The 19,382-nt window shown below is 32.5% G+C and overlaps 1 protein-coding gene across 14 annotated transcripts in view; it reads right to left on the reverse strand.

The window, feature by feature from the left end:
• The window catches only part of Hnf4g (hepatocyte nuclear factor 4 gamma), a 261,440-nt gene that overhangs the window by 146,502 nt on the left and 95,556 nt on the right, over positions 1–19,382 (reverse strand). For 7 of the 14 annotated variants that reach the window (XM_046460556.2, XM_046460554.2, XM_046460550.2 and 4 more), the window contains 3 exons: positions 7,235–7,412; positions 2,987–3,081; positions 45–151 (listed from right to left, as the gene is read on the reverse strand). In XM_046460556.2, coding sequence (XP_046316512.1) covers positions 45–151; positions 2,987–3,081; positions 7,235–7,386 — 354 coding nt within the window. In that variant the 5' untranslated portion in view covers positions 7,387–7,412. Of the gene's footprint in view, positions 1–44; positions 152–2,986; positions 3,082–7,234; positions 7,413–11,730; positions 11,933–19,382 lie in introns of those variants that run through there. The other 7 variants (XR_006855302.2, XR_006855304.2, XR_006855301.2 and 4 more) reach the window with 3 other exon arrangements.

Here is a 19,382-nt window from a genome sequence, read left to right on the forward strand (position 1 = left end):
TTCATTCTATTACACAAAGCTAGATACTGGGATGCAGTGCGTACCTGGCGAGACCGAATTTCAGCTTGTGACAGTGTGTTTATGGAGGGGATATTGCTGCCATCGAATGTGCTTCTTCTGGTGCTTATTCTATCGCGTTCATTTTGCACAGCTAAGACAGAAAAGGCACAGTATTACTGGTTAAATCCCTTTAAGATGTGTCATGATATACAGTTTGAAATAAAAAAAATACAAAAAAAATAGTCTTTCTAAAAGACTGTGGTGATAGAAAGTTAAACTTTTCATTCTGTACCCATTTTCAAAAGTTGGAGTAGCCAGGGGCTTGTCTTTGTCACTAGAGCTCATAAAATACTGTTTGGGACTTCAAGACGGCAAGCATGCTATAAAGTGTGGTTAACCTGTTTTGCCATGTTAAGTTTTTGATAGATTGGTTTTCTATTCTCTCAAACTATATGCTAACTAGAGGAAGAATGTCACGTATGAGATTGACCAGGTCAAAGATAAGAGTGTATTTGCTCCCAGAAGATATGAGTCATCAATTTTGAAATTCTATTTTCTTTTTCCTAAGCACTACCAGAATAGAAAGTAAATTTATTTTAGTTTAGATGATTTTAAGGTTGCAATATTATGATATCTTATGAAATACTGTCATTGATATAATTTACAGGTGTTAATTAAAAATATAAAATTAAATTAAAAAGCTGTATGAGTCTGTGGAATCTCCTGAAAAGTCTAAGGTTTGAACAACAGCTTTTTGAAGAAAAAAAAAATCTTTCAAATTATATGAAAGTCTCTACAGAAGAGGTAGAAATGCATCCTTTTTTTAGAAGGGAAAGGAATAAAAATGTATTTCTCAAATTCCATGCTGAAAATTACATTTTTAAATATAAAGAAGAGCCAGAAGAGAAGAATTAGCTTATATATTTGTATAAATACTCACATAAACAACAAAACAAGACAGATGTCAAGATGAATTTTAAAAGTTGGAAGGCAAAGAGAAAAACACAGCTTAGTATACCAAACTGTTTAGGTTAATGTTCTAGTCTGTTCTGTTGGAAAGATAGACTGTTAAACTATAAAATTTTGGGCAATTATTATTTTATTATAGAAATACACCAAAGTCTTGTAACACAGACCCTAAACTTACTATTAATTATGAAGTCCATTACGTTAGAAGAAAAAATACTGGACTTTTTCACTTTATGAGAGAGTAAGTAGTCTCTAAGTTGGAGTGATTTATTAATATTTTATTTTAATATCACATTTACTGATAGCTTACTGGGGTTTTTGTGGTTTTTTTTTCTTTACCAGAGACTTATTGATTTTCAACCTGAACTGACTCATTCAGAAATGCATATGTAGAAATAAAAAAATTAAGATGTTTGTTATGTTTTTTAAAATTTCATTTACATGATCAAGTTTAACCCATGAGCTCCATCCCCAGTCTCTTTTTTTATGTTTAATTTTAATTTGTTATATATGACAACAGAATGCATTACAATTCATATTACACATATACAGCACAATTTTTCATACCTCTGGTTGTACACAAAGTAGAATCACATCCTTTGTGTCTTCACACATGTACTTAGGGTAATGATAACCATTGCATTCCACCATCTTTCCTATCCCTGTGCCCCTCCCAGTCTTTCTTATTTTTTATTGTGAGACAAGGTCTCATGAAGTTGCTTAGGGACTTGCTAAGTTGCTGAGGCTGACTTTGAACTTGTAATCCTCTGGGTTCAGCCTCCTGAATCACTGGGATTCTAGACATGCACCACCATACCTGGCTGATAATCCAATATTTTTAAAAATAAGTTAATTCATAAATTTTAAAATTCATAAAGGAAATATAAAACTGTTATTTGTTTTCAATTTAGTAGAGGTAAAGTTTGGGGATCAAGCAGAAATGGAGGGAGACAATTCACAAAGTATATAATTAATCCCATAAACTACCCAATAGAGCTCTTAGGACAGTAACAATGTCATTTTTAAAATGAAAAATTGTTTTTGCTTTAATGTTATGAACTTCTTTTTTTTTTTTTGGTCTTCTTTTAAGACTAGCAACCTGAGAAATGCTAATGGATTTTTTTTTTACAATTTTAAAATACTGAGAGATAAAGGAAAAAACTAGCTATGTTCAAAATGGATTTGATGTATTTTAACTTCTTTAGTATACTGATTTTATTCAATTTGATTTTTTAGCACATTTTATACTGTGAACAATGGCTTATTATAGACACAGGCATGTAGCAAAACCGAAAGGAATAAACCCTTGTAACTTTTATGCCTGCCAGAATGTGCTCATCACATTTGTGTCTAAAATACCCATGTTCAGAATGTACCAGAATATAATCAGATTGTTTAATATGTCAAAATGAACTTAATATATACCATATAATAATAAATACCATATCAATCTATTGTCTCTGTCCCTTGATAGAATATAAACTCTCTAAAAGGGAGGATCATTTTGTCTATTTTGTTTAGTGCCAAAACCTCAACACCTAGAACAGTGTTTGGGAAATAGTGTTCAATAGCTATTTGTTAGATGGATGAACATATGAAAAAGTAGATGTTCCATTAATGTTCATGAAATGAATAAAGATATTTGATTATTAAGGATAAAAATGTGTTTAAAATATATTTATAAATTCAATCTATTCATAGATTTTGCAATTTATCTTTTGAACTGGATATTAAAATGCTGTTTGGACAATAATTTTGTTGGCCACATAGCATAGTGTTGGGGAGAATTGTGTCAGAAGTCAGATAATCAATCACAAGATAAAGACTGGCTCCACCACTTACAAGCTGGGTATCATGGGCTAAATACTTTAACTCAAAGAACTCTTTCACAGATTCTTCACTACTATATTGAGGAAAATCAGAATAAAGTAAAAAGATTATTGTAATTAATGAGAATATTTGTGTATTCCATTTTTCATCAATAATGTTAACTATCATCATCATCACTATTTTTTACCTTCTTTTTTCATTCCTGCTCGAAAACACTTTCTTAATCGACAGTATCTACATTGATTCCTTTTGTCCTTGTCAACAACACATTGGCGACTGAACCTATAACATCAAACATAGATGTTAGCTTACAGCAAACGATCATTTGTCAAAAAATAAAATATACAAACAAATGGATTTTAAATAAGTATAGTCTAATGTTGCTCAACAGAAAGAAGGTATAAGACAATTAACTGTTTCCAGGCTCATGATCAGCATGTATATGGAAATATAAACCTCACCTCTCACACAATCTTTATAATAAAATAAAACTGAATGACTAAGTTTTACCCAGTGTACATGATCATTTCTATCATGAGTCATGAAAGTTCAATCTAGTTTTAGACATCTTCTGATGTAAATTCTAGTTGCTTAATGCTAAGTGGTTTCAATGTGAGACAGAATACATCAGAACTCCATTCACCTACACTTTTGTACTTTCTCTCTTTTTAAACATTCTTCAACTAATTTTCAATGACTTCACTTCCAACTGAAATCTATACTAAATGCCAAATTACACAGCTGGGTATGCAGCTCACTGGAAGGACATGAGGCTGTGGGTTTAAATCAGGTGGACAGTCAAATTGCAAATCAAAAGACAATTGACAACATCATTGAGAATGTAGTTTCTGCATAAGGATGTATCACTTCACACACATTAGGAAAAAAAAAAACCAGGCAATCCAGTGTTGGTGGGATGTGGAAAACTTAGAATCGTCACATATTCCTACTTACAATATTAAATGCTGCTGCTGCTGCTTAGAAAGAAAGCTTGGCATTTTCTCACAAATTAAACATAGAGCTGACATCTGAGACAGTGATTCCACACTAGGAAGATAACAAAATTTCTGTCCATATCAGAATTATTCATAAGAGCCAAAAGTGGAGAGATGTGCAGATGAATAAAACGTGGTATATCCATACAATTGAATCTTACCATTTGTCAATAAATAGAAATAAGTTCTGATACTTGTTACAACATTTCTAATTTAAATAAAGGAAGTCAGATTCAAGAGGACACATATTTTATGATTTCATATACATGAAATGGCATACCTGGGCGTGGTAGCACAATACTGTAATCCCAGAGACTCAGGAGACTGAGGCAGGAGGATCACAAGTTCAAGACCAGCCTCAGCAACCTAGCAAGTCCCTAAGCAACTTAGTGACACCCTATATCTAAATAAAAAAAGAACAAGGCCTGGGTAATGTAGTTCAGTGGTCAAGCACCCCTGAGTTCCGCCACTGGTACCAAAAGAAAGGAAAAGAGAAAAGTTCAGAAGAGGATTATTAATCTTTTAAGTAAGATTAGTAATTACCTCATATTGTTGAAAAAGGAGCTGGGGCAATTGGGAAGTGATTTCTAAAGGTTTCTTTGTAGAGAATGAAAATGTTATAAATTGATTGTTTTGACGGTCACACAAATCTGAGTATGCTGAAAAAAAACCTGTATTATGTACTTAAAAATATATGTAGTCTGTTCTAAAACTAGTTTGCCATTCACTCTTGGTAGAACTTGAGGATATTAAATGACATCAATCTACAATTGTAAAATGGGGCAAAGGTCTTGCCTTAAAAGAATGTTGTGTGAATGTACTTCAGAGTTTGGGGCACATGTTAATCATATAATAAATAATAACATTTCTTCAAAACTCTTATCCATAGGCACTGATATATACTGATCATTTGAAGTTGATTATTAAACGATGAGAATAAAGGAATGCATTTTATTACATATAAAATTCTTCTTTAAAATACATGGGTGATCACTTAAAATAGAATGAGATTAAAGACTACTTCAGATGAGCTAAAGGAGAGATGTGTATTCAGAGTGAGAAAAAACCCTGTTCATTTTAAATGAGAGTTGAGCAGACTCAGGAGAGAGGATCTGGTGGCTAAAAATCACAAGAAGTAAAACATAGCCAATCAACACTAAATTAGTAGCAAAATTGAATAAACATATTAAATACCTATGGTATATTAAATCCTCGTATAGAGTTTAAACAGATGAATACTACCTTTCTCTTCCATTCAAGAAAATTATAATCCAGTAGATCATACAGAAATTTATAAGTAGCCATTATCAGAAGCATCATGTGAGAAGTACTGAAATAGGAGTTTAAAGTGCTTTAGGAAGGACAGTCTGGTTTTCTGTGTGATGAAACAGAGAATCTGGAGGTAGAATTTCTGAATTTCAGGAACTGCATCAATCTTAGGTCAAAAACACTTTTTGCTCCTAAATATAGGAGCACCAACATCACTATTTTCTACGTGGAAAATCATAGCATTTGCTTAATATCAAAACATGTAAGTGGGGCTATGTTGGCAGCAGCATGCATTATACTTAGAAGCAAGAAGTTAAACCATACTTGTGACTAGGATAGTTTCGAAACTTCTAAAAGCTGCTTTGGGAGCAGTTCTTCCTACCATCCCAATACAGACCCTGTGAAAATCCCAAAGCTCTTGTCTTGGTCCTCTCAGCTTCTTAAAAGCTGTTCTTGGATTTAGGTGTCTGAATTGACTTTTTTCATATATGTGTATTACACTTTAAACAGACCACCTAATTCCAAAAAATGTCTATGTGTTATTTTGCTTTTATTTTAGGTGTTAATTACTCAGGAGTGCTCAATAATTAAGGTAATCCTACAGAAAATGTTTACGATGGAGGAAATTTATTTACCTTTTACTTCCAGAATTTTTATGTCTACATAAGCAAAACCCATGTCAATACATATTTTTGTTTATTTACCAAGCTTTTAAAGTGAATAATTGATACATCTTTTAGCTGTTAGCCTAGATCAAACTTTCATGAAAAAATTTGTAGGGAATCCTAGGAAGATATTTCAGGATTTGGCTATTCATATTAACTTTTATTACAGCCTGGAAAATCAAATGACATCTTGGAAGAAGGCTAACTCCTCCTTAAATGACCATTTTCTTAAAACAATGTAAAAATGCTAACATCCTTTTCATTGACAGAGTAAATACAGATTTTCTTCTGTTATTTATTTTGGTCAGTAGCCCATATTCAACTTAGATATAATATGCCTTCAAGAACTGTCATATTGCCAGGCTCAGTGGCACATGATTATAATCCCAATTGCTCAGAGGCTGAGACAGTCAGCCTCAGCACAAGAGAGGTGCTAAGCAACTTAGTGAGACCCTGTCTCTAAAGAAAACACAAAATAGAGCTGGGGATGTGGCTCAGTGGTCAGGAGCCCCTGAGTTCCCTCCCCAGTACTCCCCCCACATGCACAAAAAAAAGAAATGTCATATCGATAAGGATGCAATAATTAAACCTAACCTGTGTTGTGATATTGACAAGAAAACATTTAAAAAAACTATGTGTGTCACATAAAATGTAGGTAAGTAAGCTTTAGACAAGACATTTAAATTCAAGGTCACAAAAAAGGTAGCATGAGAATCAAGTTTAAATTTTAGAACTGAAAATTAAATTTCATTCATGGAAACCAACCATGTCCAAAATCATCTGTACTTTTAAAATTTTGTTTTAAAAGCTCCAAGATGTAGTGCAACACTAAAAAGAAAATCAACATAGGGAGAAATAAACACATTGAGAAACCATTTAAGTGCAGATTTTTAAAATGTATAGTGGTATACAAGCATGGTAAAACAATAAAGAGACACATGGAAAAGATCAACATCAAATTCCAGATGGTAGGTACCTCAGGGAGTCTAGGTAGAAAGAGAAAGTGGGAGGTAGCCATTGGAAGATTCAGCTATTTCGGTCTAAAATGGGTGGTAGGTGGATTTTTTTTTTATTTATATCTTTTTAAGTCTAATCTGTTTCATAAAAGAAGAATCACCTGTATACATACGCCCCACACACTCTTTCATTGCTAGGTAGAATTTTTCTACCTAGAATTACAGATATAAGGAAGCTCTAAATATTTTTTTTCTTTTTGCTTTTAATTTTTCAGGGTGGGAAGTACTAGGGATTCAACCCAGGGAAACTTTACCACTGAACTCTACCCCCAGATCTTTTTATTTTTTATTTGTAGATAGGGTCTCCCTGAGTTACTTAAGGCCTTGATAAATTGCTGAGGCTGGCTTTGAACTCACAATCCTCCTGCTTCAGCCCCAGAGCCAGTGGGATTACAGGAGTGCACCACTGCACCTGGCTCTTCCCTTATTTTTTGCGTGCTATTTCAAACATCTCAAAAGATCATTTTCCTTAATGGAGCATATGAAGTACCTGCAGGAATAAACATGACTCTTGCGTATGCTGCGTCGAAAGAAGCCCTTGCACCCGTCACAGCTCGATGCCCCATAGTGTTTTCCTGTTGCTCTGTCCCCACATATCGCACACAGACAGTTGACACCGACACCGTTGTCTGTGGTATTCATAGTTGTTGTCTCTGGGGCAGAACTATCTGTTAAAAAAAAAAAAGAAGAAGAATAGATTTAGAGTCAGTACTGAATATTCTTGATTAAATTGCTCTAAAAATTATACATGGGTCCCAAAGAGTCCATTTCTTGACTTGCTGGAATCTTTAAATCAGGGCTTTTCTTTTAAACTCTGGCTGGTTCTTTCATAACTCCCATCTCATATTTCTGATCATTAGATTTTGGGAATCCATGGGGTTCAGTCCCCCTGTTATACTTTTTCCCAAAGGAAACTTATACAGTTGCATGACATTAAAAATCATCTGTATAATGGGAAAAAAATCTTTAAATATTGTTTCTAATCTGATCTCTCCTGTGGAAATCAGCCTGAAATGCTCAAGTACATATTTAATATCTTCACTTTGAAGACAAATAAAAATGATAAATTAATGTATCAAAAACTAGAACTTTGATTTTTTTTCCATCTGTAGAACTTGTTCTTTCTTCAATCTTCCTTATAAAAGCCAATGGTTCCATCTAGTCCCTGGAGCCAAAAACTTGAGAGTCATCCTTGCATCCTTTTGGTCATCCTTCCTTTCCAACTCAGTAGTAAACAAATATTTGAAATACACATTTATTCCAAAGATTTCCACCTTTATCCAATTGATCATCATCCTTCCCATGGACTTCTGCAACACCTTCCCATCTAACTTCCCTGCTTCTTTTAAATTTTTTTATTATAATTTGTTATATATGACAGCAGAATGCATTAAAATTCATATTACACATATAGAGCACAATTTTTTATATCTCTGGTTGTATACAAAGTATATTCAGACCATTCTTGTCTTCATGCATGTACTTCGGGTAATGATGTCCATCTCATTTCACCATCTTTTTGACCCTCTTGCCCCCCTCCCTTCCCCTCCTTCCCCTTTGCCCTATCTAGAGTTTGTCTAATCTTTCCATAGTCCCCCACCCAACCCTACTACAAATCAGCCTCCTTTTATAAGAGAAAACATTAGGTATTTGGTTAGGGGGTTTGGCTAACTACACTTTGCATCCATTTACCTGCAAATGCCATGATTTTATTCTCTTTTATTGCTGAATAATATTCCATTGTGTACATATACCACATTTTCTTTATCCATTCATCTACTGAAGGGCATCTAGAGTGTTCTACAGTTTAGCTACTGTGAATTATGCTGTAATAAACATTGGTGTGGCTGTATCCTTGTAGCATTCTGTTTTTAAATCCTTTGGGTATAGACCGAGGAGTGGGATAGCTGGGTCAAAAGGTGATTCCATTCCCAGTTTTCCAAAGAATCTCCACACTGCTTTCCATATTGACTGCACCATTTTACAGTCCCACCAGCAATGTATGAGTGTGTCTTTTTCCCCCACATCCTCACCAACACTTACTGTTGTTTGTATTCTAACTTCCCTGCTTTTAAGCTTGCTCCCCCCTCTGTTTATTACCCCAAAGCCACCCAAGTGATCTTGACATAAGAAATCCATACCATGTCACTCTTCTGTGTCTAACCCACCATGATGTGTTACTAGATAGAATAAATCCTATGCCCTTAACCAGGGCCTGTAAAACAATGCATGATAAAATTCCCTGCCTTTGCCAACCCCACCTCTCTGAACCCAGTGTTTGGTATCACTTTTCATCCTGTTTACTATTCTTTAGCAGTGTTACCATTTTTTGTTTGTTTCTTGAAGCCCTAATTTGACCTTGGAACTTTTACACTTGTCTGGAAGGAAATTTCTTCTGTAAAACTTCAAAAAGTTACCTCTCATCTACCCTTCAAGTAGAACTTGGAGCATGGCTATTATTATTATTTTTATAGAAATGACCTTGCCTAAAATTATATTATGTATTGGTTTGCTCATTTGTAACCCATCTTTATGCACAGAATATAAACTTCAAGATGTCAGAGAATTTATCTGTTTTCCAGCTCTTAGAATTGTGCCGGCATCTACAGGGCATCTAATGTATAGTTTTTTGTTTTTTTTTTTTTTGGGGGGGGCGTGATGTTGGGAATTGAACCCTAGGCCTTGTGCATGCTAGGCAAGCACTCTACCAACTGAGCTATACCCCCAGCCCCCTAATGTATAGTTTTGTAAGAACAGGCATTAAAAATAAATATGTAGTAAATAAATATATCTTAAATGAGTTGATATTGTTGAATGCATCTTTAAAATCTGTATGTACTCAAAATATATTAACTATAAGGTAATATATTCCAAGTATAGTAGCACATGCCTCTAATTCCAGCTACTCAGAAGACTGAAAAAGGAGGAGTATCATCATTTCAGGGACCACTTGTGCAACTTAGCAAGACTCTATCTCAGAAAACAAAACAAAACAAAATCTGGAGGCTATGGCAGGAGGATCTCAAGTTCAAATCTTACCTCAGCAACTTAGCGAGGCCCTAAGCAACTTTATGAGTCCCTGTCTCAAGATAAACAATATTTTTAAATAGGTCATATGATGTGGTTCAGTGGTTAAGTGCCCCTGGTTCAATACTTGGCAGACTGCGCCCCCCCTTCACCCCTCCCCCAAAATAGAAGAGGCTAAGTGGCTCAGGAGGATCATGAGTTCAAAGCCAGCCTCAGCAAAAGCAAGGTACTAAGATACTCAGTGGAACCCTGTCTCTAAATAAAATATTAAAAAAAGGATAGGGATGTGGCTCAGTGGTTGAATACCCCTGAGGTACCCATCCCCCACCAAAAAACAGGCTAAGATATAGCTCAGAAGTAAAATTCTCCTGGATTCAGTTCCCAGTACCCTCCACATGTAGTATATTAAAATTTTAATTTACCATAAATTATATAATAATAAAGAACTCATTATATCTCTATTTAATATAAAAAAAGTAAAATTAAAGGTTGTCATATCCCAGTTACACCCCATGACATCACATTTATTCTACTTACTAATGCTTCTGAGTAAACTGTTATATATAATTTCATAAAGTCATAAAAATCTTTAATGGGAATATATTTAAGGTTCATCATCCTACACTATAGAACTAAAATGCAAAGAATTTTTCTTTTAGTAACATTAACAAAAACATTAGCCATATGGAAGTCAAAGTGTTTAAAATTGATTATATTCTAAATATTAGGTGGGAATATTAAAAACAAATTTAATTCTAAGTTTAGCAATAGTTACATATAATTGACAGTTATTATAAACAAGTTAAATAATAATTGAAAAATAGCCATACAATTTAGTTATTATAGCATACATTGGTAAATTCTTATAGTAAATCTGTTGGTATCATTTAGGAAGCTAGAGTCATTTTTTAAAGTCATGATTCTATTGAGAAATTCTATGAAACATGTCTACTCAAAATAATTACTTCCTAAGAGTTGAACAATAGGTTCATTTTAACTCTATTTGTGCTTAAATTTCAGAATTCATCTTTTGACAATTTTTTTTAAAATCTCCCTGTTAAAAAGGAAATATAACTGGAATTTGCTTACTGGAAATATAACCAGAACATGTGTCATAAAAATTGTACATTAAAGTATAATATTAGGATACTTTTACCATAAATGATTTCTCAATCCTGACCTAAACACACACACGCGCACACACACACACACACACAAAATTCCAAAGTATACACAATTATAAGATATTCAAAGTTCTAACAATTACAGTCTGTCTTGGACGAGACTTATACTTGGGGAAAAATCTAAATTCAAAAACAATAGCAAACTGTATTATACAAAGACAATTCATGTCTTATTTAGAGTTAAAATGTTACAGTAGATAAATACCAAGAGCTTTGTGTGGCTAAACATTAGCCTGTCAAGTGAGGTTATAATATAAACCTCTATTTCTTTTCATATTTCTGTTCAACACAAAAGCTTGACAGTGATTTTAAATGTAGTTTCTCCTCAGCAGCAACCAAAAACTGGAATAATGAAAGGAGGAGGCAATCAGTAAAAGTATTCAGTGTTCTATAGAAACTCTGTTCCATAAGTCATTCTAAATATTGCATAGAAAATATTTTTTCACAGCCAATCTGCCAATGTTATTACTGTGATTTACAGCAAATAAAGTATCTGCTGAAACTACTCCTTTTACCTCTCTAACTAGCCCATGACAGAATTCTGAGGTTACTTTATTACACAAAACTAGGTTTTTCTACTTGTAACATAAAATAGTCATAGCATTATTAATTTAAATTTTGTGATGAAGTGCAAAAACTCAGATTTGTATCCTTAAAAAACAAGCCTTGATTTCTCCAGCAATAAAACCCTGAGCCACCACCTTTGGGAAGCTCAACTTCACTTCTCCCTGCTATGTTTACTTTTTCATAGATCTATAAGCAGATGAGCACTCACCATTTGAATTATATAAAATCTGCATCGTTTCAAATTCCAAAGTGGTATAATTTGGGTCCAAAACTTCACTGTAATTTCCCACGTCCATGTCCAGAATCGGTTCTGATATCCTCATCATCGACTGAGAGACACACATACAAGTGGCACCTCAAGCCCAGAAAAACTTAGTGTTTTGCTTTCAATCTGAGAGTGATAATCCAGAGCTAAGTGTAACTGAGTGACTTAAGAGCTGCAGTGGGAGGGGCTGTAAAACTGTAACCATCCTGCAACAGGTCATATTTTACCTCTTTCTTGTTTTATGGCATATGAGAGCAACTCCTTGTGATAATCTTGGAATGCTTCATGGAATTGCCTTATCTGAAGTGCTTAGTGAACTAACATGATTTTCTAAATTGATTTCCAGTAGACAATAAATTAGGTCATTAAGAGAAGGATTAAACAGAAAAGGGAATCTCTCAGGTTTTAAGCAGCAATTATAATGTGAAGTAGCCTATTTCAGGGGCTTGGAACCATCCATATACCACATACTCTGAAAGGCAAAATTTACTGTTATAAAATTGATGTGTCAAGACTATAAATGAAGACTGAACAGTTTCAAGCTTTCTTACATGTATTTTGGAGGAAATACATTTTGGAGGAAAATGAATTTGTAATGACAGGGATTTAAGGTAAATTCCAGTAGCTTCCTGGGAAGATTCTTAATATAAGAGTCTCTGTCAGTTTCTGGGGTTTTGTGCTTTCACATTTGTAAATCTCCCATAGTTAGAGCAATGTATTTTAGTTATTCAATTAATCATTGTTAAATAAGGAAGATTTCTTTTTTTTTTTCATTTCTGATGCTTGTTACATTACTAGGAATTAACTGAAGTAAAATTGTCCCTAACATGTGGATTTACACATATCCATCATCAATCTTCATCAATATAACATGTATATCTTTTATGTATATTTATGGCATTTAGAGTTTGGGGAATATTTAGATGATGGGATTCAATGAGCATATTTTATTGACATGAAAATACATGCATTGACACAATCTTCAAAGAAAGAATTGTAGTACCATTTACATTATAAATTCGAGAATTCATTTTTCTACATTTGTGAAGATTAAAACAAAGTAATTCTTCTTAATCAATGTCTTATAATAATGAAACTTGTGAATATACTGTCTTAGATATTATTGTAGTTTTCTTCCTGAAAAGCTGTCCTAATATAAATTCAAAATCATGTCCCATGTCAAGGACCTTGAAGAAAACAATAGTCATATTAACAGCCAAATTTACTAAATCAAACAGTGATCATTGGAACAGTCCTTTTGCTCTCATGTTCTGTATACTTTTACTCATCTTAACTATATAATAATAAAATAATATTGTTGAACAAATTTTAGACTAGTATTCTCTAATGAAGACAAAACATATTGAGTTTTTGGAGAAGTTACAGCAAAAAAAAAATATTTGTTTTTATTTGTACAAATATTTCTCATTGTGTGGTAAAGTAACAAAGATGTGTTTCTTGTGAGGATGAAAAGGACAAATCATGCATTGATCCCAATCTTTCTCATCTATGTGGTTACTAACCAATACTAAAGGACATCACCAGTGGGAGTGTTGCAACAGGAGGTAAAAAAGAAAAAAAAAACCTTTAAAAACTTTTATTTTAAAACTGAAAACACTAAAAAAAAAAGTAGTTATAGCTCAGTAGAATAATTTTGTCACAGTTTTATCATTCTACTCCAAGTTGTTCCCATGGCAGACATCACTACCAGACCAAAGCATCTAGTTCTATTGTGAAGGGCTATCAAGTCATCTCAGAACAGATTTTCAAGTATCCACTGGCATTTAATCAGAGTTTTATTTCAAGATGAAACCTGTTTCCCATCCATGTTATTGTAAATTATTTCCCTCATTTCACAAAGTAAACACTTGAAACTTTCTGGAAGCTATCGTAGACCCAAAATGGCAGCCATATCTCCTCAAGTGGGCAGTGTGTCTTCCTAATGATACTCAGATGTCAAAACACTCATAGAATTCAGTTAGTCTAACAAAAGAAAAATCATCCTTAACTTTTTTCTCAGACATTACAAAGCACAATGAAAACCCTCTTTTCTTAAATTCTAGAAGGAATAATTTACTGAACTAATTAAGTAAACAAAATAATTAAAAGAGAATCATATAAAGGTCATAGGTATATTTGATGGTTTATTATATAAGACTTAAGTAGATAGGAATACTATTGTTTTGTTATAGAATCAAGATCTTTTTCTTTGAGTAAGAATCCACTATTAGGGATTTGTTACTATTTTTTCCCTCTTAACTCTCAGGCACAGCTTTTAATTTCTAATTTTTTTTTCAAGTTTTGTTTTCTTTCTTTCTTTTTTATTGTTTTAATTAGTTACACATGACAGTACAATGATCTTGACATATCATACATTTGAATCCGATGGGATATAATTTCTCATTTTTCTGAGTGTACAGGTTGCAGAATTACATTGGTCATGCAGTCACATATATACCCACAGCAATAATAATGTCTATTTTATTCGGCTATCCTTCCATTCCCCTCTTCCTCTCCCCTCCTGTCCCATCACTTCTCTCTACCCAATCGAATGTGACCCACTTTTTTTTCCCCTCACATCGTCATACATGTATTCTGTATATTGAGGGGGGTCTTTTTCCCTCTTCTATGGAATTCCCATTCTCCCTCCCTTTCCCTCCCACCTCTCTTCCCTATCTAGAGGTTCTAAGTTTTTTAATGAAAAAAAAAAAAGTCAAAGCTATTTGTAAAGCAATCTGAATACAAAAGACTTGCTCAATTTTATAGTTTTTATAAATTATTTCATATACTTTTGTCAACTTGCTTTTATTCAATTCCAAAGTAGTTCCCTTGGTTTTGACACCCCTGTCAAAAACAAACAAACAAACAAACAAACAAAAAAAAACTTTCCCACCAATCATTTTGCATTAAATTGTACAATATTTAAATAAATTATGAAATGAAAATACAAGAAAAATGGCAGTGACACCTGAGGTGACAAATGCATGTTACTCTTGACACAATATACAAAGTTGGAGAGATGAACTACCCTGGAAAATAATTAGTATGTTCCACAAAGGAAATTGAGACCCTGAATTAATCCCAGGAGTTAACTAGATGGAGTTGAGAGGTTCTTTTATATTGATTTCAACTTGAAGTAACTTGTGTTTATAAATTGAATTATATTCTTCTTTATGACCAGTTCTTATTCTCTACTTCTAAACCCAATTAGTCTATATTCAAAATATTGTTATTTGTTTAAAAAGAAGAAAAGGAAGATGAAAGAGGATAAAGAAGAAAAGAAAAAAATAGATGAGAAAAGAAGAAAATGTCACAGAAACAATTTTAGTTATGATTAGTTTTGGATTTTTACTTATGCATCATAATCAAAACAAGTATCATACTCTTAGTATTCCTTTGTGTTTTACATTCAGCAGTGATTATGGAGTTTTCATGATTCAGAAAACATATGCATGGCACAATTGAACAAAATTGAGTTATAAAATTAAATTATATAAATCCTAGATACATAAAACAGATATAGTTCTAATTTATATGTTTTCACTTTAAAATTTACTTATTTTCAAGACAGAGGCTGATGGATATCAGCCAGACAGCCTTTCATTATTGCTTCAATCAAGTAATTCCTATGAGTGAATTCATTAAGGCTATATTAGATTAAGAGCTTAATTAATTAAAAGAAAAACTATTTTTATGCCCTAGTGACAATAGAAACAATTATTCTTAAATAAAAGAGACTAATATTACTAAACCCTATAATCAACATAAATTTATGAGTACTTTTAAGTCTATTTTGAAAAGTTTAATTGGGAAAAAACATCATGTGTATATTCTTATATATGAAATAATGATTTTAAATTAGAAGCACACCTTTTCTAAAACACAAATATATAAACTTCATATCCACAACTAAGAATACAAATGAGAAGCTATGACTTACTGAAAATCTCTTAGCAGAAGATACTACTTTCAAGTATCTGCTCTCAAAGCTGAGGAAAATATTACTTTTTTTTTAGTGTAATCTCATGTTTTGTAGGCTTAGATAGGTACTGTCTTAGACCTGGTCAGGTCAAATATTCCAGAGAGAATGACAAAATTATTTGCAGATAAAAAGTCAATTTTAAGTAGTACAACTAACAATGTTGAAAGATGTTTTTTTTGTCAAAACAATAGTTCTGTAAGTTGGCATGTGAAATATATAATTTAAATTTTTTTAGAGCCACATAATGAGATGAAAACAGCACAGTCCTTTAAAAGAGAACAACTCAATTTCCTACTGACTATTCAAGATAATACCAGAAACATTTCTATCTTATCTGTAACACTATTAAGCCTGTTAAATTGTTCTAAACTTTATATTTGATTTAATCATTCCTTCATAGCGTGATTGAAAATAGCAAACAGGCTAATAAAAAACAAGGTTATTTTCATGAGAGAATTTTCATGAAAACAATTTGAGATGCTAATACCAATATAAAAACATAAAATGTGTTCACTAAATTTATTTCTTTAAGATTATTTTACCTTACCCAAAATGCATATTAATCCCAAAAGTACACCTGTAATTTTTGTTGATTTCATATTTCCACTTTCTAAGCATGAAGATTATATAAATAGGATCATCAAAATCCAGATGAAATTTCAACAAGTTACAATCTAAATCAACCCAGCATATTTTTCAGTGTAAGTAGAAAAACATTAAGTGGAGAAGAATGTCGAACAAAATGGCTTATTAATCTAAAGCAAAGCAATTTTTCATTTCTCAAAAAAACTGTATTAAAATAAATCACTGTATTTCCTTGCTAATACTGTAACTTAATATTCATTCCTCTTTTTGAAATAGAAATCCAGCCTCTTCTTTCTCCCAATTTTGGTGTGAGAAAATAGGAAAATAAAAACATTACAATAAGCAAACAAAAATAAGATTAGTCTTCAAAACAAGTTGTTATCATTGACATATAAATGCTGCTTGTAATGAGGGGATACTTTCAGAGAGTTTAAGAAACCTGTTCATAAAAGCCACATTATATAAATTTTTAGTTAAAAACAAATTTTCTTTTCTTTTCTTTTCCTTGGTCTTTGACCTAGCAGTCTATGCAATGGCCAACAGAATCACCTTAACTCACTAGGACATTAAAGTCAAAGTCATTTTTGATGTTATAAACAGTCTATTATTATTAATATTATTGACACATATTCTTGACCTAGTATTGCTAAAGATTTCTTAAATTTGAACTGAATATTCATTTACTTTCTTACATAGTTTCATAATTACCCTTAAAATTATAATTATTCTATAACTCATTTCTCAATTCCTTTTTTTTTTAAATTTGTGAAACTTAATCCAAGGAACTGACTTTAAATTCTTATTTTAGTTTTACATTTGATCCACATCTTCTTTTTCTGATCAATGCAAATAATTTACATCATTCTAGAAAATGTCATTTGAAAGACAAAATTATTTGGACAGAGAGATATGATCACCTTGTGAAAAACCTAATTAATTTAGAAAGATTCTGGTATTCTTTGTAGTATACAAGATTTACCTCAACTCTTCATTTTTATTTTGTTTGCTTGTTAAACCATCATGTTATTATTTGAAACTAGTTGCACAAAAAAAATGTAAAATTCAAAATTAAGGAAGAGTGTCAACTCTATCATAATTAAATCAGTTAACATGGACAAGAGTATTGTGCAGTTCAGACCTACATGTAACCAAGAAATGCTTTGAGTAAAAGAACAGGGACAATATAAGAAATCTGCATATATTAAACTACCTCCAAGGTCAGTTGCCTTGTGATTCAAAATAGACTCTCCTTTTCAGAAGATAAGGAGTGATTAGCACTAAATTATTAACTGGAATTTATAGTTGTAAGGAAAATAAAAAAAAATAAGTGGTATAAAGCACACGTTAGCACTTAACTGGTACAATTTTTCCTTTTTTCTGCTTTTCTGCAATGGGTGTTATCACTGTTGCCACTGCAAACTCAGAAAAGCTATTCAGAATTATTTAAGACTGTGGTGGCACTCTGATACCAAATTTGCTGCATTAGACCAGCTGATGGGAAGGAAGTTATCAGTTTGGGCCAATCCCTGTTTCAAACATCTTCTCAAGTGTAATGTTTAAGAAAAATAGCAGCAGTTTTACTATGCTGAGTGCACATTTAGACTTGAACATTTAAAATAAATGTATTATAATAACCATAAACTTCAGTATCTGGAAGCAAAATAAATAAATAAATAAATAAATAAATAGGAATTGTAATTTCCCCATTTAAAAAGTAATAATACATTATAGATACAGCCACACACTCAAGAACTGGTCAGCATTCCTCTTTAAAACTTTTGACACTTAAGGAGAACATTTTAATATGATATTTGACTTGGATACAACTAAACTACTGAATTTTTAAAAGATAGGTATATAGTTTACTCTCAATTGAAACGCTAAATATATCTTCTCCTTTTGAAAAAGCATGCATTTTTATTAAAATGTTGATTGGATTTTCAAAACATACCATACTAAAATACTTCTTTTGGGTAAAAATATAGGGCAAAGTTACTATAATCTTAGTAGTAAATATATGCATCTAACTTGAATGAATCATCTTAGGTAGTAAGATGGTAGCTCTCCTTACACAAGTGATCATCGCTCTCAAGTAAGTAGTTTGGATTTGCTTAGTGATTAACTTTCTATCAGTCCAGTGATTCAAAAATTCTGCTGCACATTGGAAACATCTGGGAAATTTTATAGACACTCCCAACCCAGGTCCAAGTTGCATCAGATAACAATTTAATAAGAATGTTTGAAGATGACCAATTAGTATCAATGTTTTAAAAAATCTTTAGGTGATTTCAATGTGCAGCAAAGTCTGGGAACCATTGCTTTCAGATGTGAGATATGTAGGGCAGGCATGTTCTATTTTCTGTTCGTGTCTCTAGTGCCTGGAGCACTGTCTGTCCACAAATACTTACTGAATGTGTGAATAAAAGATATATGCAAACAATTAATTTGACAAAGAATTTATATTGAGCATATTTTTTACTGATGCATGTTAATTATGCAGAATAATAACTTCCATTATGCCATGCTCACTCACACATATAACATACTTTGATCTTATCTGCATCCATCCTTCTTCCTCCCCCTCCCCATGATCCCTTTCCTCATCTTTTCTAGTCCAACATGAGTACATTTTATACATCAAGCATTATTCCAGTTATTTTTATAAGAACGAACTGAGAAAATTCCTTCCTTCCTGGAATGGTCAATCAAGTAATCATCATCATCTCCATGATGGTCATGATGATAATGATGACAATTTATATCTTTATAAAGGCACCTGAATCATTATAAAGGTTATTAGAGTCTTTCCACAATAGCCATGAAGCTGGATTGAGAAATGTAATTAATGTCCTAAATATGTAAATTTCTAAACTAGAACACTGGTTGTCGGTAAATAGAAGAGGGTGTAAGCCCTCCTACTGACCCTTGAATTTGGTCTTAGTATGCTTTGTCATTAATTTTTAGGTATTTTAGTGGGAAGTTAAGAATGATGTACATAAGATTACTAACCTAGTACTAGTTTAGTCAG

This window comes from Marmota monax, unplaced genomic scaffold (assembly GCF_021218885.2).
Source record: "Marmota monax isolate L192 unplaced genomic scaffold, Marmota_monax_Labrador192_F-V1.1 WCK01_AAM20220418_F8-fsc00063, whole genome shotgun sequence".
Classification (NCBI taxonomy): domain Eukaryota; kingdom Metazoa; phylum Chordata; class Mammalia; order Rodentia; family Sciuridae; genus Marmota; species Marmota monax.